At 37.7% G+C, this 23,786-nt stretch overlaps 2 protein-coding genes across 2 annotated transcripts in view; one reads left to right on the forward strand and one right to left on the reverse strand.

The window, feature by feature from the left end:
* The window catches only part of AKAP7 (A-kinase anchoring protein 7), an 81,503-nt gene that overhangs the window by 14,748 nt on the left and 42,969 nt on the right, over positions 1-23,786 (forward strand). The window contains 4 exon segments of the mRNA XM_057364376.1: positions 1,597-1,757; positions 8,240-8,352; positions 18,458-18,559; positions 18,561-18,603. Of these exon segments, the coding sequence (XP_057220359.1) occupies positions 1,597-1,757; positions 8,240-8,352; positions 18,458-18,559; positions 18,561-18,603 (419 nt within the window).
* Positions 12,642-15,145, reverse strand: MSH5 (mutS homolog 5). The gene has a single exon (XM_057364375.1). It carries the CDS (start codon positions 15,137-15,139, stop codon positions 12,704-12,706), a length of 2,436 nt encoding a protein of 811 aa, XP_057220358.1. The 5' UTR covers positions 15,140-15,145; the 3' UTR covers positions 12,642-12,703.

Raw genomic sequence — 23,786 nt, forward strand, 5'->3', positions numbered from 1 at the left:
GAACTCATTGGGTGGGCTTGGGTTGGTCAGTTGGTCAGTTCTGCAGCAAACCCTACAGTATGGAAATATAAATCTTTGTTCAGCTGAGGAACAGAGCTTTCTGTGACTTTCTGTTGACTAGTTTCTCACATGTAAAAAATCCAGAGATGGATTTTAGATACGTGCATGAATCACCACTTTAAAGCCTTCTGCAAGCTTTGACTCAGTGTATTTGAAATATCTGTACCTGGTTTGGACCAATTTTCAGGTTCGTGTTGGTTAATAAATCTATGTCTGCTTATGTGTGAAGTAATCTGACAGGTAGAACCAGTATTAGATGGTGTTTTTGAAAAATGTTGAGGTAGAGCACATAGGGAACACACAGGAACAGGCTTGTCTAACAGTGATAATAGGGTAGGTAAGTGACAGCGACTATGCTTAAAGTAAAATATCTTTTCCAAGGAACAAATAATGGCATTGTTGTTTAAAATGGTTATAAAGGAGCTAAAGTACTTCTGGTCATAGATTAAAGCTCTATAAAAAAAAAAAAAGGAGGACTCTATCAAAGATGGATATTTTGTTATGTAATAAACCTATACGAGTTTCTTAACTTGGCCTGTTAAGGTTCCAGTTAATGCATAAGTTCACATCAAGAGTCCACATTGTTAAACACAATGGAAACTTGTAGAGCTTCTTGTAATTGTACAGGCTTCAATGATATAATTTAACCTACTGTAGAAGTCATGGTGATAGCTTTCATCCAGCTAGGAGAGACAAAGTAAAAATACCTTTGAGCGTTTTTAACCTATTACTGCCATCTAGCGTATATAAAGTCTTCATTGGTTTGGTGAAAAGATTAAATTCAGTTTCATTGAATAGAAATGAAACTGAATTTGTTTAGCATTTGAATCACTTTAAGTACAGGTCAAAATAATTATTTAATGTAATTGTACATACAACTGATATGGCTAATTAATATGAATATTAAAAATTTACTGGGCTTGTACCCTGTTATTCCAATTACTGTGTGCGTGTCTCTTAGCTCTTACAGAAAGTAAGCATAAATTGAGATAGTACTTCTCTTAATAACAGTTCTTAATGACCTTAATTGTAATTTCCATATAATTTTATTATTATATATGTAATGTCACATCTGTATAATTTAACTAACAGTASTAACTTTGAAGCAGAATCTCAGTTCAATTTACATATCAGGAGATGAAAAAGTTAATTGATTTAAGAATGAAAAACTAAATACTTCTGAGTAATCATCTTATTTAAATGGCATGCACAAAGTAATAGGGACATTGTCGTCTTAGTATCTGGATGCCCTGAAGATGGAGATAAACTCTTTTGAGGAATTATACATGCTGCTAAGTCTGCCTTATTACTTCTATGGTTTTACATACACTGTATGAACCACTTTGCCTTTATAAAAAGGTGGTGATAATAGTAAATGATAATAATGATAGCTGTATTGATAGGAAGAAGTACGAAAGTACCTGAGTAGATAATAAATGGATACTAAAAAGCTTTGTTACTTTTTTGTATAATGATCAATAGCAATATTAACARCAGAAATATATTTGACATTGATGTTTTCTTTCCTCTTGACAGAGCAGTTGGTGCTCTTTCAGACAGCAAGGTTTTTGTAAACAATCTCCTGAAAGGAAAAAGAGTGGATTTGTCTTTTCGAGGAATTGATCACTTCGGAAATCAAGTTGGATTTGTGAGTTTGGCAGAAAATGATCATACAACRCTGCTTAAGGAAATAGCAGGTACAATTTGTCAATCCAGTTTAAGTGTTTTAAAGRCTTTTTGACAACCTAAACAAGAATGGAGCACAAAGATAAGTTGGTGCTAATTTAGTCAATACTAATTTACCTTTAATAACTGTAAATGCTACATAAATCATTTTCTAGCCTATTTTGCGTAGTTCAAAAGGATGTTAATGAATTATAGACAGTGCTGTTCTCTGATAACTTTTTATTTAGTATATGTAAAAACATAGTACAGATTTGTAAATGGGATGTAAAGACTCCATTCTACCTTGTTTTGGTCCCATTTTTTTATCTGCCTATGAGTCTATACTTAAACTATGTTGTTTACAGATACTTAATAAAAATTCTCAAAGAACAGTACTGTCTATAATTCATTGGTGTCCTTTAAAACTATCCCAGCAATTCCAACTATTCCTTGGAAAGACTCTTTAAAAGAGTTTTTCAGTATTGATGAATTATCTTTTGTGCTCTGAGGAATTTGAGGTCACACCATTTTTTAATAGTGCAATAACCCATATAGGACATTTTGCAGAGTAGCAAAGACAGCTGCTGTCACACTACCTACCTCCTTGCAGTACAGAGGGAAAAATGGAAAAAGTCTTTATTCATGCAATGTTTTCTCTAGCAATTCATTAGTTTAATTTCTGAAGTGCAGCTGATTTGACCTTTTACAAAGAYCTGAGTTTAATTTATTAAATCACTGTTTTGCTACTTCAAGATTCTGTATGGTTTCTGCCATATTCTAAGGTGATTTCTGACTTGATGTGCTATTCTGTGTTGAACATGAATGAAGGAGAAATATTTGTAACATAAGCAATAACAAACAGATGAAGTTAAATTAGCTTCTAAATGATAGGAAACCATTTAGTTCCATAAATAACATAGAAAATTGTTTGATAATAGTAACATCTGATTGTGGTCATTGCATGTCTGCTAATATCAGTGTAATGTAGGTTTGCCAGAGATTAAAAGTCACGGAAAAGCACAGCTATTGGGAATCTTCTGTTTGTTCTGATTTGCTAAAATCCATTAAAAGAAGTAGTATAGGTAGATAATTTAATTATCTACCGGGAATAGTGCTAAACTGTTCTGACAGAAGTTTGAGGAGTATTTTAATAACTCTTTGTCAAAGTTTTTTAGAAACCCTGTGCTTGCAGTGACATATACACTTACAGGACTCTTTTAAAACCTTTCTTTCTGTGCTTTGCTGTGCCACAGAATATTTGAAGGACTGTTATGATTTAGTCCCAGCCAGCAGTTCAGCCCCATGGAGCCACTCGCTCACTCTTCCCTGGCCTGTTGGGGCAGAGAATCAGAAGAGTAAAAGTGAGAAAACTCATGGGTTGACATAAAGACAGCTTAATAGGGAAAGCACAAGCAGARCAAAACAAGGAATTAATTCACCACTTCCCATGGGGACTCACGTATTCAGCCATCTACAGGAAAGAAGGGCTCCATCATGCTTAAGAGTGACACGGAAACACAAAATGCCATCCTCCTTCCTTCTTCTTTCCCCAACATTATATATRCTGAGGATGACACATATAGTATGGAATATCCCTGTGGTGAGTTGGAGTCAGCTGTCCCAGCTCTGTCCCCTCCCAGTTCCTTGTGCACCTCCAGCCTGCTTGCTGGAGAGGTGGGCTGAGAAACAGGAAAGGTCTTGGCTCTGTGCAAGGGCTGCTCAGTAGTAACCAAGATATCCCTGAACAGACATTTTCTGTTCAGCACAGATCCAAAAACTAACCCTACACCAGGTACTATGAGGAAAACTGCCCCAGCCAAAACCAGCACGACTACTAAATGAATTTGGAAAAGACAATGAATTGTTTGGCTTTGATTTTTATTTAGATAATTATATTGTAAATGTCATTTGAAGCTGATAGAAGTGGATAAGGGAATCCTCTTTTTTACCTGCAGGATTTGCAGATTTTGATTTTATGGATTAATGATGCATGTTACGGTCTGACCATGAGAGGGAGCTTGCATCTCATGAACAGAAAGGTTATTCTTCTTTGTGTTTTTAAACACAAATATTTCATTTACATTTGGTCTTTTGCTTTTAAGAAATGTTGATTTGTTGACTTAAATATTTTAATACAGTTAGGACTGCACTAGGCTGACATGTAGTACAACTAACTCAGTAATTTTCTTTAACTTTAGTTGTATATAAATGACATTTAATCTAATCTCTCTAAATTGATTTCCTAACAGTCCACATTAGAGAGAGAGACAGACAGACAGACAGAAATGGAAAGCGAGTCATACTGCCCATCTTCTCTGAATACACTGCAGCTTTACTCAAGCATTAACTTACATTGCCACCATACCAATGCAATCTGACCCCTTTGTGCAGCCACATGCTGAATTCAGCCATGGTAAAATTAACATTTTTACCTTTGCCAGCTAATTTTTAGCCTATTTGGTGTGCCCATGCAGTTTACTCTATAACTACGTAACTGTTGGCATGAAAGATAGGAGCAGCAGCATGGAGCTGGAGAGGAACAGTCTATTTTGTCAAGGATGATGGTTATGAGCTTCATCAAAGATTGTGAAACCACACATTTAGCATCCATTTGAGGGTAAATTACATTGCCCTCACTTCAGACAGCCTAGGGAAATAGTTTAATTCAGTTAATTTAGTTCACTTTAGTTACAGATGGCTGAAGCTATGGTAAATGAATTTTGCCTCTTGTCAGTTATTCTTAGGTCATTTCACATGATGAAAAAAATTAGAAACTCAAAGGTATTTTCCATTAGAACAACTGATTTGTACTAAGTGAACAAAAAGATGGTAGTYCAAATTGCTGTTGTTTAGTCAGGTGGGACTTGGAAGTATGATTCTCTGAAATCATGCTGAAAACAAGAACAGCAAATGCTTTTAGATTTTAATCTACATCCTTTTTCATATTGTGTGCCATACACTGAATTGCAATAGCTCTGATAAGCAGCTCATTAAAATGAGCCATTTCTTTTTGTGATCATAACAAGCTCATAGGAAGCATTAGCATGTATTGAAGCCAGTAAAACTTATGTTTCTGTTTCAGTTTAGGACTTTGCCCTCACATTGTCACTGCCTTGTAAGGGTTACCTTATGTATTGAGATATGTGCACAGTGGGGACTGCTTGGTTGATCCAGCTGCTCCATGGATCCTACTTTATGAACAAGCTCATCTTTCTTCTGTAGATGTGTGTGGTAATGGAGGGAAACAAAACAACCTACACATACTCCTGATGAGTACTTGAAATAACAGTATGGCTTGCTGATACATGGCAGGGSTCTGGTACAGTGACAGCTCACTGTAGAAAAGCCCAACTAACACGTAATCAAGGAGCAGTGGAGAAACTGTTGGGAAATTGGCTTGACTCTGGCTTACCTTTTGGCCCATATCTTAAAAAACCCTAAGAACGTAAGAACTTGAACATAGCTTAACATGATAATTCCAATTTTAAGTTATCTATGCTCAGCTTTTCTTCATTTTCAAGTGTAAAGTCAAAAACTAATTCAATGAAGAGACAGAATACTGTTTCTAAATTAGAAAGCTTTTAATTGAAAGAATGTGGTTTTGATACGAGCAGAAATKGATAGTCTGGAAGAAAACATTTATGTAGCAGGTTTCTTTATCTAATGAAATCTTGAGAAAGAAGATGGCCATTTGTATCACAGAATATGGCTCAATATACAATTTTGCTGTGAATTGTTGTGTATTGATCTAGCTGTTGAATTTTTGAGCTTTTCCCATGTAAAGTGGTTCTGAATATGCTTCATATATCACATTTCCATTCTAATTAGAGGGAAGGAGTTGTCTAATGGATTCAGCTGCATCCAATGTAAGAGGCAGATGACATTCAGTAATTCTGACATTATAAAAATGAGGTACAAAATGGTATTACAGAGTACTTCAAACTGCATGAAAGGCAGTCTGAAAGCTGTCCAAAAATTTGTTCCAGGAAGTCATTGAGCTTGTAAAAATAGCTTCAACATTTCTAGGGTATACTTTGAAGCTGCAAACATCAGTCAGCCTGAGGCTAATAAAGGAAAACATAGATTTTGTTTGATTTTTCAGTGTAAGTAGTAATGATCATGTCTGGAGGAAAGATGGAGTATCCTCATTTGTCAAGACCCCTGGGCATTGTCTATCTATGTTTCTCATCACTGGCCTCAAATTTCTTTCTGTTCAGGCAATCATCATCATAAACTTTTGTGCATTTGCCAGTCGACAAATCCACTTTYATGCTGTCTCACAAGCCTAGAACTTTCTCTTGCCCACAGCATCCAAGTGTCCTTCCCAGTTTCTGTTGAATCCCTTCTTGTAGCCACTTCTTCAAGGACCTGCATGAATATTAATAGCTTTACACTATCTTGTAACCTTTATGTTCTCTCAGGAAAACACTTATTTTTATTTCATTTTTCCCCCTCCACCTACTCAGATTTCTATTTTCATTATTTTTGAAGAAAGAAGCACTGTGTTAATTATGTTCATAAGTTACCTTAACCAGTAAAATGTCACACACTGTGTATATGTCAAATTTTACAAAACAGGGGCTATCTGTAATCRCAGCAAGCCCAATGTCTTGAGCCTGTGATGTTTAATGTCTCTGCTGTGACAAAGCTGTGGGAGAAGTCTGATACCCGTGAGAATGTGTGTAGAAACATACACGTAAATCTGTTAAATTTAAAACTACAGTCCCTTTCTGTGTGCTTATCTCCTCTGACCCCAGTTTTTGTTGKTTTTTTCTTGATTAGAATTGTCAGGTATGAAAGAGGAATTTGGAAAGATAAATAGAAAAAATATTGAACAAAGCTATTTCATGTATAATGAAGACGGGCAGGCCTGTGGTTGCTGTTCAGAGTGTAAAGTGCAGGTGCCCAGCTGTCCCACCCAATTCCCACACAGTCACAGCCCTGTGTGRTTGGTCTGCCCTGCTGAGATCCCTGGGTTCACAGTCCCATGATCAGAGCCACATTGGCAGACCTCTGCTCTGATACTAAGCTCTTTCTGGAGTTAGCAGGGGACACCTGGGAGGTGTAAATCTTCATCAGCACAAATCCTAATTTCAGAGTGTGAGATAAGACTGCATGGCATAAGATGTGATAGCAGAAAAAAAAGTGGAGCTTTTAGAGGGAAAAAACCCAAGATTACTATGCACAAGGCTGAGTCAGAACATCACATGGGTAAAACTGGGTCTGATAAGATTTACCCTTTGCTGGAACATCAGTGTCAATGGGTCCCCAAATAGTGCCATTGAGAGAATAGACACAGGAGCCAGAAAACTTACTGGGGATTCGGTGTAAATTTAGAATTAATTCCCATGGACAAAGTTTAAAATTATATAAGTAGGTCAGCTGTACTTGTGTTGTTGGCTTCCTAGTGTGATGCTGTTTCTTCCACATGGGAGAAGAAGGACTGTTGAAGTGTCAAGTAAAAAAATATTTAAATGAACATACATCATTATGTTAAAGGCTGATTAAATTTATGTGATAGGATGGATAATTTTTTCCCCTATTTTGATTTTAGTTTGATTTTATCAGTCAGCAAGACCTAGACCTAGTGAAAAATTGGAGGTTGTACTTACAAAGAGAACTAAAATGTTTTGCAGTCTTTCTGTTTTTCAGTAATATAAATACTCTATTTACAAGTATTAGTTTTACCACAGGTTTTCCGATTTTATCTAAACTTTTTCCAAAGATAATATTTTCTTGTGAAGTATTTAATCTAAAAAAAGACATGGAACATAATTCAAAAGTTACACTGAAATTTATTTCCCAGAAATTAAACATTACATTGGGCAGATGAGTTGGGAAATAGTAAACTAGGTCAGTGTTGTTGAGTTGCTTTGACTTAAGACTTTAAACAGATAAAAGTGTACATTAAAATAGGAAATTAGCTTAGAAGGCAACAGTGAAGCTTTAAAACCCAAACAAAAAATCATCAGTATACCTGGTATTTTCTCTAATGCTGGCATGTAAATCAAATGCCAAAATGTAGAGGAAGCTTTTTTTAGAGCTTTCACCTCCAAATTTCCTTTGGTCTGAGTGGGAGATTATCCAAATACAGATAGTAGAATTCACCATGGGATAGTGTTTTTGAATAGAAAATTCTATTACATACTCAGTTTTCCTGAAGTTTCCCACACTTCCAGTGAGAGTGAGTCCTGAACAGTGCTAATGTTGATATCCTATTTTAACACCAAACTCTGACTCCATGAATTCTAATTGCCATTATTTAACTTATACTAACTGCAAATTTAACTGATTTAACTGCAAATATAGGACCATTTTGACACGAAATAATATATACTTCTGAAGAAATAATATATACCTTTGAAATGAAGTAGAAATCTTCCTGCCTTTTAGTACTCATTGTCTAGTTTCTTCCATGTGAAGTAGCCGTGACTAAAATTACATTTGAAAGCACACTTTAAGCATTCTATTATGTAATAAACTTTGTACTTCTACATTTTTCTCCTCCCATCAGACACTATGAAGAAGATATTTCAAGAAAAGGGGATCATGGCAGGAGAAGAAAGAGCTTTTAAACCACATCTAACCTTCATGAAGTTATCAAAATCAGCAGAGCTACGTAAGGAGGTGAGCTCACATTTCACATAGATCAGCAGTAATCTAGAAAGTTTAATTTGTAGGTGAACAAAGTGTTGCTTATGCTATAGCATCATGCTTTCTACTTTGGAACTGAAGAGGTAAGACTTCAAAATACCTGTGTTTTTTAACAAATAATTAACATAACTTCTATATAAACAGTAATCCTGTACTGTGATTTACCACTCTTGATATTCTCAGTGCAGTAATAATCATGGTCTGTTTCCTGCTGGGAAATTAGGTAAGACCAAAGGATAAAAATACTTGTTCTGAGTTACAGAATTCCCATTAGGGGGTAGATTGTATGGATACAATTTGTTTGCAGAGTTTGTTACTGTATAGGAGAGAATGAACAAATAAACAGTAGAATTTCTGTTTGGATTATGCATAGTAGGCAGACTGTTAGTTCCCTCTACTGAATATGTTTTGGTGAATTTCAGAGTAATGAGGAAAAGCTGTATTAATATATATATCCTATAATGTAATACATCTTCTATATTCTCTCTTGCAGGAAGTTATTTCTTGCCTACTTATTAGGTTTATTTACAAAATACACAAATACATGAAAATAGGATATAACTCTGGTTAAAATATAGAGAAGCAATATTAATGTAATTATTTTTTGTTTCATACTAATTTAACTGTAATACTGTATTATTTAACACAAGGTATATGTCCATAATTTTTTTTACTGACATTGTGTAGAATGTTCTATGGGATCCTTTAACATTGACTAAGAAAATAAATTTCAGACAAAAAATATTTAAAATAAGAATTAAAGTACATAATACAAATACTTTAAGCTGCTCTTTTCCTTATTAGTGGCCATTTAAAAAAGAAAAAAAAAAACCAAACTTTAAAATCTATTTAGAAATATCTCTAAAAATTCTGAAGGTGCATGTAGTATTTTGAAATCAGTTGGAAGAAGGCAGTGAGATTGGAGATRCATGAAGAAAATTCAAGGGTATGCATGCTTGCTTTAAAACGGGATCAGGACTTATCCACAGGATGAGGATGCAGGTGGTATATGATAAAGATTAAATTTATAAACTCACAGAAGCTTTTGCTTGTATTGCCAGTTGGGTTTTTAGAATGCTAATTTAAAAAATCCACAGATCTTCTAAAATATCAGCTATTCAGTGATTTAAYTGGTTAAAACATCTGAGACAACCAGGGTGGGGGTTTTGCTGTTCTGTTTTTTTTATTGTTTTTTGGCTATTCGTTTGTTTCATTTATATTTATCTACCTTCCATGAAATATTAGCCAGGATACATCCTTTCTGTGTTCTGATATTCACTGCTGCTGACAGAACCAGGTCAATGTCATTCCTAATCATCTTCCTGAGCCCTCCATAATGCTGGATAATGCATATGATCTGTATAGAAAGATACTGTGTATTAAAAATCTGTACGTTTTTCTCGGTCAATGCAGTGTCAAGCATAAGCATCGGTCTTTACTATAATTTTTTCTTTCATTATGTTCATACATTTAGTTAGACAGTTACATGCATTTACAGAAAACAGTAAATAAAAATATGTATCATGAAAGGAATAACTATTTTGCAGTTCATTCTAATACAATGCCTAATTGCATTTTCAGATCATACAACAATATGAAAAGCAAGAAAGGGGGAGTGGATGAAGGTTACATGAGAAGCATATAAAAGGGCAAATAGCACTAAAGTGGTTGAGTACAGTTCTCAGCTATAGCTTTATCACTATATCAATTTATTCTTTAAATGTAAGCTTTCTTATTTGACCTCCTCACAATGACATCTAAATTCCACCAAAGTTATATTTTGGGGAAAAAAAATCTGTTTTTTAAACCTTAATATAAATGCAGGGATTTTGAAATGCATATATTCTGAAGAGATTTTAACTTTCCCAAAGTTAAAAACTGTACTTACAAAGCAAAGAGTTAGAGAATTCAGAACTAGTAAAGATCTCAAGAAAACAGTTTTTCACTTTGAAGGCACATCATTAAGCTAAAAATGGTAAATCTAAAAGATTTGGAAACAGATACTAATAAAGGATGAAAGTCTGAAATAAAGTGGATTAGAAAAGAGCTATCTGGTTTACTGTACCCCCTTCAGCTTCTCAGATGAAAGGACTTATTTACCTACTCAGAAGTGGGACCGACTCATTCTTCATGCTTAGTTGGACATTTCTCAGATTAGATGTGCCACTGAAAATTTCCCCAAAATCCGGAGATAAAGTATGCATTTGTGAAGGAGACAAAGGAGACAAAGGGATATAATTTACTTGCACATGTTTAGCTATTTCCAGATTTATTTGAACGGTAAGAATCTTGAGTTAGTATCACTATTTTCCATGCAAAGAACCTAATGAAGCACAATAAAAGAAGCAACTGGAGTTTTGTATTTGAAGATAACGTTTCTATTCTTGCTTCCCTTACTAGCCTACTAAGTTGCCACTAGTCAGTCATAACCCCTCTGTTTTTAATTTGTCCAGACTCCTGTTTATTTCAGGATGTGTTGTGAGGCACACTTCATAAATGCTGTATGACATTTGGAGGTCCTTTGATACCTAGTGCTGCCAGAACTGCAAATACTGGGAAATGAATTTTATAAGTAGAAGATGACTGAAGCTAAATTGCACTGATGGCATCTGCTTAATTAGTGCAGAGTATATSCCTAGCCTAAACAGTGGTTGACCACCAAAAATGCCAAAAATATAATTTATTCATCTTTCCTATATTATATTCTTTTGTATAGTATATCTTTAGAGTGCTGTATGTATAGTTAGTAAAAGAGAATATATTCGTGAGAAAAATGTTTGCATTTGCATCATTTGTGTGCATTGCACAAGGCCTGATTCACTGTTACCATTCAACTTCAATAGTAACATCATCAAGATACCAGATATTATTGTGCAGACAGTATTATTATTATGATTGCACAGGAAATAGCATTAAATGCATGATTCAGTCATTTATTATTGTATTTTTTAAAGTAAATGATGTTAAATTATGTCACTTTCCAGTTTCATACAGAAATAACAAGGTACTTATTTTGTAGTAATAATAATAATTTTCTTCATCAAGGAGAAATTTCCACAATGAAACAAACCCAAAGCAGTRTCTCTAATTTCAAGTCTTTTTGATGTGTGCTGACATTCATTTTTTGCTATCTTCAGCTAGATATACCAGATAACATGTTTAATACCGATAGTTATGAAGGGGAATTAATTTTTTCTCATGTAAATTTTCTCTCAGTTTATGTAACATTAATATTTTGGGCTTCTTGAAATGGCGTGTATATGAGAGATGTAGAATGTCTTTTATTAGCCATAATATAAGCAAATTTTTGTAGACAGTAAGCTGTCTAATGTCTCTTCTGTCTTATTTACATGAGGAATCTCAGGCACTTACCTGGCTGCAGGAAAGGTTATTGGTTTGATAGTTCTTAGATACAGCTCTTGCATAATTAATTTGTTAATGAATTTTCCTCCCATATGCATACATAAAATACTGTCTTCAGTAAAGATCCTCTGTATGACAAGAAAAGTGAAAGGAATCCTCCCTTTGTGGTATTTATCCTCAAATGTTAATAGTAATAAAAAAAAATAGAACAGAAGACGTGAATTTCTCTCTTACATTCCTAGATCTGTAATTTTGCCTTTATTTCTACCTATGTGTCTGTACTACATAGTTCTATCATACAGGACCTTAAAGAAGAGAGCATTTTCAGTAAAACCAAAGCACTTCTGTTTATCAGTATCACTGATTCTGACCACCAGCATTCTTTTTTATAATAACTCTTGGGATCTCTGGCATTTTGGACACAAAAGCAGGTATAAGAAAAGTCACAGAGCCATTAAATCCCTCTGTATTTCCACCTACCGGCCTCTATGTCAGCGGTTTCTATTGTGACAACTTACTGACTGGTACAAGAGTTTGAGGCACATATTTATTTGCAATCTTTAATGCTGATCCTAAAAATGGTCAAATAACCACTTTGGCACAATACAAAATAATAAACACTTTCCTTTCGTAGTCCAGTAGAAATGCATTGTGATTTTTCTACAGTATATTTTTTTAATCTGGCGTTCCAACAACAGGGACAGACAATGCACAAACTGGGTGACCCAACAGCTGGAAGAGGTTCTTTACATTCTTTTCTTCCTGTCTTCCTGCATTCATATTATACACCATATTGCAGAGATATATAACTACAGTACTTGCTTTAAGCAACAAGAAGGAATGATGTAATTACAGACAGTCTGTTACAAGCTAAATGTCCTGTGAGGTGTTATGTCATAGTGATCATTCTTTAAAGTACCAAACTCTCCATGGTAGACACAATGCCATGAATATACCCTTGTTACAGGATAGAGGCTGCAGAAGGCAGCACCTCTTTAGACATGAACTCTTCCAAGTCCACTTGGGGATCATCAAGGTCTAGGCAAAGAAACTTTTCAACAACAGACTTGCATTTTTCCATTCGATCTTCTTTTGAAGGATCATCAAGACGTTTGATAGGTTTTCCGTTGCGAATCAGTTCTGATACTTCCACTCCTCTTTCAATAATTTTGGCTGGCATTCCTGCTAATGCAGCAATGTTGGCAGCATGACTAACAGTGGACATGCCCTGTTTGATCTGATAGAAAAATATCAACTCCTCACCATCCTGGTGGGTTTCCATGGTCAGATACTCCAGAAGAGGTGTGTCAGGCAGGAGGTCTAGCTGCATTAAACTGTGAAAATTAGTGGAAACAAAGACCTGTGGACACTGTGTTCCCTGTCTGATCCAGTACCTGAGGACAGCAGCCAGAAGGGACAAACCATCCAGTGTGTTGGTCCCTTTACCAAACTCGTCAATTAGCACAAGGGACCTCTCCGTGGCATTGTTTACGGCCTTGGCAACCTGGTTAAGGTCAATCATGAAAGTGGAGAGCCCTACAGAAACCGATTCCCTACTGTGGATTCTTGTGTAAATCCCATCAATTACTCCAATCTCTGCCTCTGCTGCAGGGACGTAACTGCCGATTAGAGCCATGAACACTATAAGACCTACTTGCTTTAAGTAAACACTCTTTCCAGATGAATTGGGCCCCGTGATGATCTTTATTCGTCTGGTAGCCTCGCCACTGTCCACAGGGTTGGCCACAAAAGTCTTTGCACATAGTTCCATGAGTGGATGTCTTCCATCCTTGATGTGGAAGCCGTGGCGGTGAGTAAAGCGAGGTCGGCAATAGGCGTTCTCCCGGGCCATCGCTGCCAAGGCTAGCAGCACATCCAGGTGTGCAGTGTACTCAATCACACTGTTAAGTACTTCAGACTTCTCCAAGATCTTTGTCTGCAGCTGGTGCATGATGAGTGTTTCCTGGTCTCTGATCTCACTGTGCAAGTCACCCAGCAGGCTATCTAGCTCCTTGGTCCGGGCACTTCTGTAGAACAGTTTATCCTCGGACAAGAACATGAAGTCCAAGCCTTCGATTTCAAAGTCACTCTTTTCCACCATATTTGGTAGGCGTGGAATGGAGAGAAGGAACCCAATCAAAGGAATGTAGATCACACAACAGGAGTGAATATGATTGTCCAAAGTCTCCAGTTCTTTTCGTGCCACTTCTGTAAGGAAGTCTGGCAGCCCCATCAGCTTTCGTTTCTTTTCATCAATAGTGGCATCCACATTGGGTCTAACAGTGAAGCGGTTCTCTGAGAGGCTGCCTTCAAAGTCTACCACTTTGCTGATCAGATTAGCAATGTAGTGCAGATCATCAGTGAAGACACGTGAAATAGTCTGAAAAAGTTCAATAGTGTTGGGCAGAGAACGACACGTGTCTCTAAGGCACACTGCATTGTACGCTGTTTTGTACAGTGCTTGCCAGTCAGTAACTTTTGTGTTGGAAAGAGTCATTCTCTTTAAAATAAGAGGCACATTTTTTATATTCTTGAGGCAGTTTTGAAGAGTAAGGACTGTTTCATGGTTCTGAGCCAGCAGGAAGAAGTTGATAACATCTAGCCGTTTGTTCAGCTCCGTCATATTCCGGGTAGGTCGTGTGAGCCACAACCTCAGCAGTTTTTCTCCCCATTTGCATCTGCAACGGTTTAAAATTCCATATAAGCTAAATCCTTCTTTTAGTCCACTGGATAGCTTGTACACAGAAGGATGGATATCACTTTTAAATATCTGCAGGACACAGTAAGTGTCTTGGTCCATATTCACAGTATCTGACAGCACAAATTTTTTAAAGGCCAAAATAGGAACTGCAATACTGCTGTCTTCGAGCTCAACTCCAACTCTTCTCCTGTCAAGAAACTTAAGGAGGCCCCCTAAGGTTCTGATCATGAGTGGACTCTCAAAAGGGATGATTGAGGACAAGTAGAGAATTTTCTCTGTTGTAGTCATATGAGATGGGATAAATGGAAATTGCCTAGATAGGATCCGTTGCTTGCTGACTTCTAGACCAAAATCTATGTTAGGAAACAGGACAATTTCTGGTTTTCCTACATCTTTATCGCCAGCAGTAGCTGTTAGGTTGTTCAGGAATTTGGCAATATTCTGGTCCTGTTTTGCACTGGTCACTATGCATCGAGGGTTAAGTTCCCCAATCACTTTTTGCAGTAGATTGAGGTCTTCGTTATCAGGTGTCTCAGGCATGAAGTAGACTGAGCAATCTTCTGTATCATAGTAAGTAATTGCCAGCTGCCCTGCATACCACAAAACAGACATATGTGTCTCCGAGCCCTCTTTTTCCTCTTGCTCGGGCTCAAGCAGCGGTGGCAAGGCACAGCTCGTGGCTGATGTGGCACTCATTCTGTTGGCAAGAGGTATTTTTATTCACAAGTCATCCAAAAAGTCCTGAGAATTAACTTTAATTGACAACAAGAGGTTAAGAGTCACTCTTCCAACCCTGGAGAAAAAAAGGTACTACCAGGAATTAACTATAAATATTGGAAAGATGGAGCCAGTAAACTACCATCTGTTTCCAAGGAACGTGTAACAGAGCTAACCACCAGCATCAGTTTTACAGTTTTTCTTTGTGTCCTTTATTTTTTAAAGTATTTGTTTATGCCCAAATACCCATAATACAGTGATGTACATGCACATACATATCCATGTACAAAATCATCCTCTCTCAGAGGTTTGTGTCATGCACGTGCCCTGACCGTGGCTCCCCTGAGCAGTGCAGCCCCATGGCCTGGCCATAATTTCATGTTCCCAGCCCCATATTTATGCTGCACCATCACACAGCACCAGTTTCTATACAAGTAAATAATGGATCAACCATACCAATCCCTGTCAGCACCTCACTTCCAACCCTCACCCAATTCTTTGCCCTCTACTTACCCTCAGACGGGCAGCTSGTCTCGGCTGCTGCGCCTCCCTGCAGCCCAAAAGAGTTTTGCCGATCCCTTTCCCCTCCTGTCCGGGCGGGATCTCGGCGTTCCGTCGGGCAGACCCGTCAGGAGGCCGGAGCCGCCCGCAAGGCCGCGCCCACCGGGCCCGGGCTGGAGGGGACACGCCTGTTGGTGCTGTGCTGTGGGCTCTGGGACACGGAGCCCGGAGCTGCTTGTGTCTCTGCTACCTGCGCTGTCACCACTGCGKCCCTCCTACCCCCGGTCCCACACCTGCTTCCTGCCCCTGTCCCAMGGGTGACTGTGGCAGCAGCCACAGAGACAGCATGGGGCTCAGCTGAGGGCTGGGGATGGCGGGCTGCACCTTCCCAGAGACAGAGGGAGAGAAAGCAGACATGGCAGCGCTGCCAAAGGCTGTCTCCCTGGTGTTCTGCCAGTCCTGCAAGAGCTCCTCATGCCATTCGTCTCCAGGCCCACATTACACAGCCATGCCCTTCACAGGTATCATCCATTAGGGTGCTTCCTTGAGAGGCAGATGTCTTCCTCCTCCCCTTCCAGCACTAAACACTTCAAAGTGGCTTCTCAAGTACTCTTGTTTCTCACCCTCCCTCATTATAGTTTATCTTTACAGTCAGCATCTGTGCTATTTACACGTGGTAACAACTTTTCTTTTGCATCGCTACTGCTCCAGACCCTACTGCTTTCAATTAAGAAATGAGCCATAACCTTCCCGTGCACCGGCATTGCTTCATCCTTTCACACTTTACTGCAAATAGCACTCCAGAAATTGCTCCAGTTACTAAAAATACTGTAGTTTTCCCATGGCTGCTTTTCCAAATACCTTTCAGTAGTGCATCACAAGCACAACTCAATTCCTGAGCATTCAACATTTGATTCACACCTTACCAAACTGTGGTTGACAAGCAGCATCCCAACCTCTTCTAAATGTTATTTTTTTATTGGAGCATGAAGTCGGGATTTTTATCTTTTCATTTCATTCCAGAAGTACTCAAGGCTTCACATTTTGACAAGTGTTCTCCTGGCTGAAAATGTCTTTCTTTTATTACTAATTGATGTCTGACTGTATTTCCACAAACTGTCAGCCAAAAAGCAAGGGATGATTTAATTTCAGAATAACCTTAGTACATAAGGACTAGTCTAGCCATAGGATATAAAATTTTAACTATTAACTGCGAGGATGGGATAAATATAGCCTTCCACGCAGATGTAGACTCCCAGATTTACATTTCCTGAAATGAGGAGCATTCGCCACTAGATGTCATCGTTTCAGAGATTAAGGAATTGACATTTTGATGTTTGCTGAAGTRGACTTTACTTTTCACACCGGTGAGCTGCCGTGGAACCACAGGCAAACCGAGACTCTGCAGCTGTTGAGAATGGAAAGCCGGGGGTCTGGGGTGTTGGCAGGTTGACTGTGCAAATGCATTGGGGATGTGCAGGGGGAGAGGCTGGGGAAGAACACRAAGGAGGAGTGGACAGTGTGGACTGCGTAAGGAGCCAGTCCTTTTTTAAAATGAGCCTGGTGGGCACACTTCTCTGGCGGATTGCTGGGGTCAAACGTCTGTATCCTCCCCAAACGGTGTGTGAGGAGTGCACGTGTTCACTGCCAGACCTCCAGCTGGGCAGCCAGCGGGTGGGGGACCTGTGGGCACAGTGAGAGGCCGGCAGTCTGGGCAGGGGTGCTGGGTGGACAGAGGGGCAGTGATAGTGTTTGAGGAATGCACAAACGTGCACATGGAGAGAAAGTCATGTGCCTTCTATACTGCTGACCTTCTATCCTTACACTTGTGTCTCCTGTGAGCCCTGTATGTGGGTGCTGGTGAAGGCAGTGGCAYCCGTGTCTCCAGCCATGTCCGTGTCCTTTGAGCATGGGTGTGTGTCTCTGGMAGGTGAAAGCAGCAGGTACATCCATCAAGGACTGGGGCTCCCACACACTGGACTGGGCTCCAGCCGCTGGGCAGTAGGRAGCCCTGGGCTGGAGCTGCTAGGGGCAGCATCACTCTGAACATCCCTTAACATAAAGTAAAGGTATTTAAATAGCAAACAGCATTGTTAGGAGGTACACTGAAGGAGAAAATACTGAATTTCTACAGAGATAATTGATTTTTATTGATGATGTGATGGAATTAGGAGCTCTAAAATCTTAAAATAACTACTGAAATGATGTTTTCTGAAAATAGACTAATAGAATATTTATGATGTTCCACTTCATCTGTGCAAAACTACATAATGGTTGCAATATTATAACTTACAGTAAGCTTTTAGATTTACTGAGGTAAGAAGTCTAGTGCTAATAAAATACAACCACTTTTTTTCCCATGTAGTGGTTTTAACAACTTGGAAAACTGCCCTTGACAAACATTTGAGATTCTTCCTTGTAGTAGCATGCTAAGTGATGACAGCAAGATTAATTTCCAGTTACATATTCCATGAACACTGTTGCAAACCACTGGAAGTTAAAGCAGTTGTAGCATTGTGTATGTCTATTAYGTTTTTTTGTTTCCTACAGGGCTCAAGAGGAAGTGGTAGAAAGGAGGACTAATGACACTTCTATTTCATTGTTAAGTTCTGCAGCAGGTAGTGCTTCCCTAAAACAGAAAATTTGGCAGATGATTATTTCTGTATTCTTTTTGTATGTTGAAGTAGTTTTCCATCCTAACTATACGTACAGTTAAAGTGAAAACTATAGAAATTAAATATGAAAATTAGGTCTCCAAGTAGAATGCCTAATTGAATTTTATGTTGCTTTTTAAAGGTGAAAAAGATTGACTCTAGTCTGTTTGAAGATTTCAAAAACCATTATTTTGGAGATGAGATCTTGCATCGTTTTGATCTTTGCTCCATGTTCAAAAAAAAACCAACCGAATGGTTACTACTACTGTGAGTCCTCTGTTGTTTTTGGTAAGTRCATCTTAATTTTCTTCTTATCAGTTGTGACTCTGAGTTATGTTTGTGAAAAGCTATTTCTTCTGGAGTGTGTTAGGCAATTTTTGTAACCTCCAAGGAGTCTAAGAGAAGTGTGTCCCTCAACCCTGGCTCTGCAGGAACTCTGTGCAGTGGTTCTTGCTGACRGCTAAAATTTATGTGCAATTATCCATCTCCAGAATCCCATTCCATTTCTCATCCTAAACTGAGTGTTAAGATAAGTGAGATGTATCACTCTCCAGAGCTGCTCATCTCTCTGTTGACTTTAAAGACAGGTTGTGTGACTAAGTCAGATTAGACACAGTGCTTATAGATGATTAAAGCTAAGTGAAATGTCACTGGTTTGGCAGAAATGTAACCTTACTTGGACTACATTTATATACACAGAGAATTTCAGTAGTACCACAGATTTGACAATAACTTTTCAGAATACCATCAAGACTTTCAACACTGTACAGACACCTTGCTAGATTATTACAATGCTAGAAATCACTGTTGTGTCCTGCTTTGTCTGAACAGAAAAGCCACTGCTACAATTTAGTGCTGGGATTTGGTTTCTCCCTTGTGGTAACTTCTTTCTCTGTGCTGCAGCATTGCTGCTGGAAGTATTTACTGGTCTTGAGGATTGTCTTGAGGACTTTTAATTAAATACTTRCACAATACCTTAAACATGTCAGGCACTTAACGGATTCTAGCTGCTATTAGTGTTTTGTTTGTGCTTAGGGTCATCTTTATTTAGCTTAAGTAAATTGTTACAAAAAAAATCAAAAACAGTACAGAGGAGCAAAGTGTGGGATGCGACAAAACTATTGCAAAAACAGATCAGTCAAAATCAAAATGAGATATATTTATACATATTTATTTATCTATATATCTGTCATATCATATTTATTACCTTGTTTCATGCGTGTCTCATGGTTATGTTTATCTTTGTGTGTATAACTCCACATATAATGTCTTCTGGACATGTTTGTACTTTTAAATACTATTTATATGCATCCAAATGCTTAAAAGAAAGAGAAATTACAAGATCATTTAWCATGGCATAAAATTTTTGATTTGGGTAAAATTGAGGCTCCACTATTCACAAATATGCTTCAGAATATTTAGGAATATGTATCTGATTAAGGAATTTGGTATATAACTCATTATTAAAAAAATCTGTTCAGTAGTATATGTGGTAGATATGGGCAATGGTTTTCCCAAATATTTGTTTAAATCTTTTCTTCTTGAACTTGTCTTCTTACAGATATCTCTGATTTTTAAAATGAGAGTCTTTCACCAATCTTTTGAATGTGATTCCCATTAAATGGTTTACAATAGCAATGAATCAATGAGTATTCAAAGCAAGAATCAGATGCTTGGTTGGCTTTAACTCAATCCCAGTATGACAACGCATAAAGRATTTATGTGTCATTTTCCCAATCCAAATAGAACTCTGCTTTGAATTATTTTTACGTGAGCACTGCATCTGACTTTCTCTAGCCATAGTGCTTGAATGGATGCTCTTCATTGATATTAGACTAAGAAAATGCACTGTTATTTTCCCCACTTTTCTCAGTTATATATGGATTTAGATGCATCTCTGTGAAATACATGCATTTAATTTCTTGGTTTTATATATGTTAATATATATTTCTTTAAAGCCAGCAGGTGAARGAAAACAGCTGTATTGGAATAGAGTTTAAACTATTTAATTTTTCATTTAAAAGAAGAAGAAATTTTATTTTCATGAATTTTGAGAAGTTCCTTTGAATATGTTTTAAAATGTGATTTGGTTAGGGGTTTTAGTAACTGTAAGTAGCTAGGACATTAAAATAAGAAAATTAATATAGTTCTAAATACATCAAAACCAGTGAAATTTGAAAATTACTTAATACAGACAAAACACTTTATCCAGGTCTAGTTCTTCCTACATGTACATGTAAACAAGCAGTTATCTTCTTTCCTYGAAGTGCACAGAAAATACAGAAACAGAATTTACTTGTTACCTYGAGTTTGGTCAGCCTTGAGTGTTTTGCATTTAATAGGATGAAAAGATCTAAAAAGGGATCAGAATTAATGTTAGAAATCTATACACAAGAAAGACTTGATTAGTAGCATGCCCTGTCAGCCAGGAGGGCCAGCCATGTCCTGGGGTGCATCAGGCACAGCATCAGCAACCGGGCAAGGGAGGGGATTGTCCYGCTCTGCTCTGGGCYGGGRCAGCCTCACTTCGARTGYTGGGGGCAGCTGAGGAGTGGGTACCAATCTCTTCACTCTGATGACGAGTGACAGGACCTGAGGAAATGGCAATGAAGCTGAGTCAGGGGAAGTTTAGGCTGCACATGAGGAAGAGGTTCYTCACCCAGAGTGTGGCTGGGCACTGGAACAGGCTGCCCAGGGAAGTAGTCACAGCACCAAGCCTGACAGAATTCAAGAGGCATTTGGACAAAACTCTCAGGCACAGGGTGTGACTCTTGGGCTGCTGTGTGCAGGGCCAGGAGTTGRACTCRATGATCCTGATGGGTCCMTTCCAACTCAGCATGTTCTATGATTCTRWGTTTAATAAATGCCACAACAYATACCAGCTGCAGATTTATTTAAAAATAYGGGAACCAGAAGAGATTGATATGAGTAAAAGGAAGAAGTAAAACACCTGCTGAACTGCATCAAYATGCACAGCAGGTAATCAGGCTTTGACAGGATGTTACAGAGCAACATCCGCTAACTTTAGCAGAGTCTCCATCTGCACCAGAAATTTTCTCTACATCTGTGTGCSAGCCCCACAGGGCATATATTCAGGAGTTAACAATTGATGTGACAGTGAAGGTAATGTTGAAGCTTCATCTTCAAAGTAGAGTTCAGTTTGCTGTTTAAAGTATGCCAAGCAGCAAGCCAACAAAGTGTCCTTTGGACTACCTCCCTCATGGCAGCTGTTGTATGTTACCTCAAATCCCAAAGAAGACAAGTGAATGCTGGAATGAATTGAGCTTTTCAATATATATTCCTTCACCTGAATGATTGGTCAGTTTTTGATATMATTTTTAAAGATGTTCAATAGACCCTCTGTCAGAGACAGCATTAGGTAAATCTTGTGTCAGATATACCTTTAGCATTTAAGTATCTCACTTAAATATTTTCAGAATCCATTAATGAAGACTTTTGTAGCTTGTWTCAATGAAAATTTGTTTATAATATTATAATGTAAAATGAGATTATATATATACATTAAAGAAAGTTATCACATGCCAAGCTGTTTTCTGTGATGTTTTTTCTGAGTGCCTTGTAAGATATTTATACATCAGACTTCCCCTGTGCTATCTCTGAGGTAGAAGAACTTGAAGAAATCCATTGCTTGGTGGAAACCACCCAGCAGGTTATTGTTACTTTCTGCATAGCCAAAATTCATATTCCTGGAATGTGGGCCAAGCTGGAGACTTAAGTACTTTTACTGTTCTCCTTAATCCTTACAATCTAGCAGCAGCAATATGGAAAATGAAATATCAGAGTACAAATGTCTCTTTTATCTGCATAAAAACATAGTAACATGGTAAAGGATAATGCTTCTCCCTGCTCAAATAATACCTCAAACAGATGCCTTCATAAGTAGCAAAACATTGTTGGATCAATTTGCTTTTCAGTGGAACTTTGAACAAGTTTGGTGTCCAGTCTGACTGTGTCACTAAGGTAATTCTACAGTCTGTCACCTGGGACAAACCTGCAGAAACTCATTCTTCCCATCCTGAAATGGGTGTCTAAGATAGGCAGGATTTAAAAAGCGCCTATGATAGGCAAGCTGTGAGTCTAAGATACACTGCTTGAGCAGTTCTTAATACTTTTTAATTAGCTTGCTTGATAGTTCTATATATATGTATATATAAAGACACAAGTTTTCAACTAAATGGCAAAAATATGCCATTATGGTTTCAATGTTTAAGTTTCTGAGGGAGGTCAATAACACTGTGCACAGAACATGTTGCAAAAAAAATTAATTCTTTGCAATTGCAGGTGTTAGGCTATTTAAACCATTTAAGTGACATTTGGGTGGTTTCACAAACTTGATTAGGATTTAGTGGTGCCATTTGTGCTTCCACATTGTATTTTACAATGCTARCAAGGCAGCTGCTCAACACCCATGTCTCAAAGTCTAAGATGCTTCTGATGTACATTGTATATGAACTCTCCAGACTGGAGATAAGTTGGTCAGCAGCAGTTTTGGGAATACCCACAGGGAAGAAAGAGTTACAGAAGAAAGAACAGGAGAAAGACTCATCTGTACCTGAAACAGAAAATGTTGATAATGTCACTCTATAAACTCTGAATAATACTGAGAAGAAACAGAAGACTGAAAATAAAAAAAAATTGGAAATCGTTGATATTTGGATAGATTGTCAACATTCCTCAGTCTGCTCTTGCTAAAAATGCACTTACAGTGTCAAGCAAAAAATACAGTAGCATTTTGCCTTCATCATTAAAGAAGAAAACATTTCAAATACAGTATGCAATACAAAGTTTTCCCAGTTTGTCTGAAAGTTTTTTATAGTGGCACTATCCTAAATGAAAGAAAGACTGCCATTTGTCTCCTGYAGATGTTCTCCTGTTTCTCCGTTAACAGGTGATTTGATTTAAATGTAGTTGATTTTATTTGTACTGCAATGGAGCATTTTCTCACACTGGAATCAGCAATGGCAACCAAGTAAATGCTGCTCTAATTGTCCAGATTCCACACCCTGCAAAATTACACATATCACATGTTGGTTGCTTTTCACCTTCTTTCTTAATTGCATGACAGTGAATCACTTTTTGTACAATAATGATGCATTCTTTAGTTTTATCTGTTATATACTCTTCTTTCCTCTTTTTCTGTAATTTCAAAAGATCCCAAGGTTTGTTTCTTTCACTTCATAGTTTTGTTTCTTTGATAGTCTATTTGTAGCCTATCTTCTACTTTCTCCACCCTATTAAGTTGTGAGTAACTGTTTCTTGCATATCTGTGGCACTTCTCCCAAATTTTAATTAATTATATGGTAGTCATACTSCCTCTGGATAAAAAATCTTGGATGGTTTCCCAGAGGCAGTTTCTTAACATTTGAAATTAGTAATTAAATCATTTTTTGTGTTGAGTTTATCCAGAACTGCTGCAGTCTTGTGCATGCAGTGTGCCCAATAAGTCTTTG

The sequence above is a fragment of the Malurus melanocephalus genome, unplaced genomic scaffold (assembly GCF_030028575.1).
Source record: "Malurus melanocephalus ecotype Western Australia unplaced genomic scaffold, MMel_1.1 scaffold_38, whole genome shotgun sequence".
Lineage (NCBI taxonomy): Eukaryota > Metazoa > Chordata > Aves > Passeriformes > Maluridae > Malurus > Malurus melanocephalus.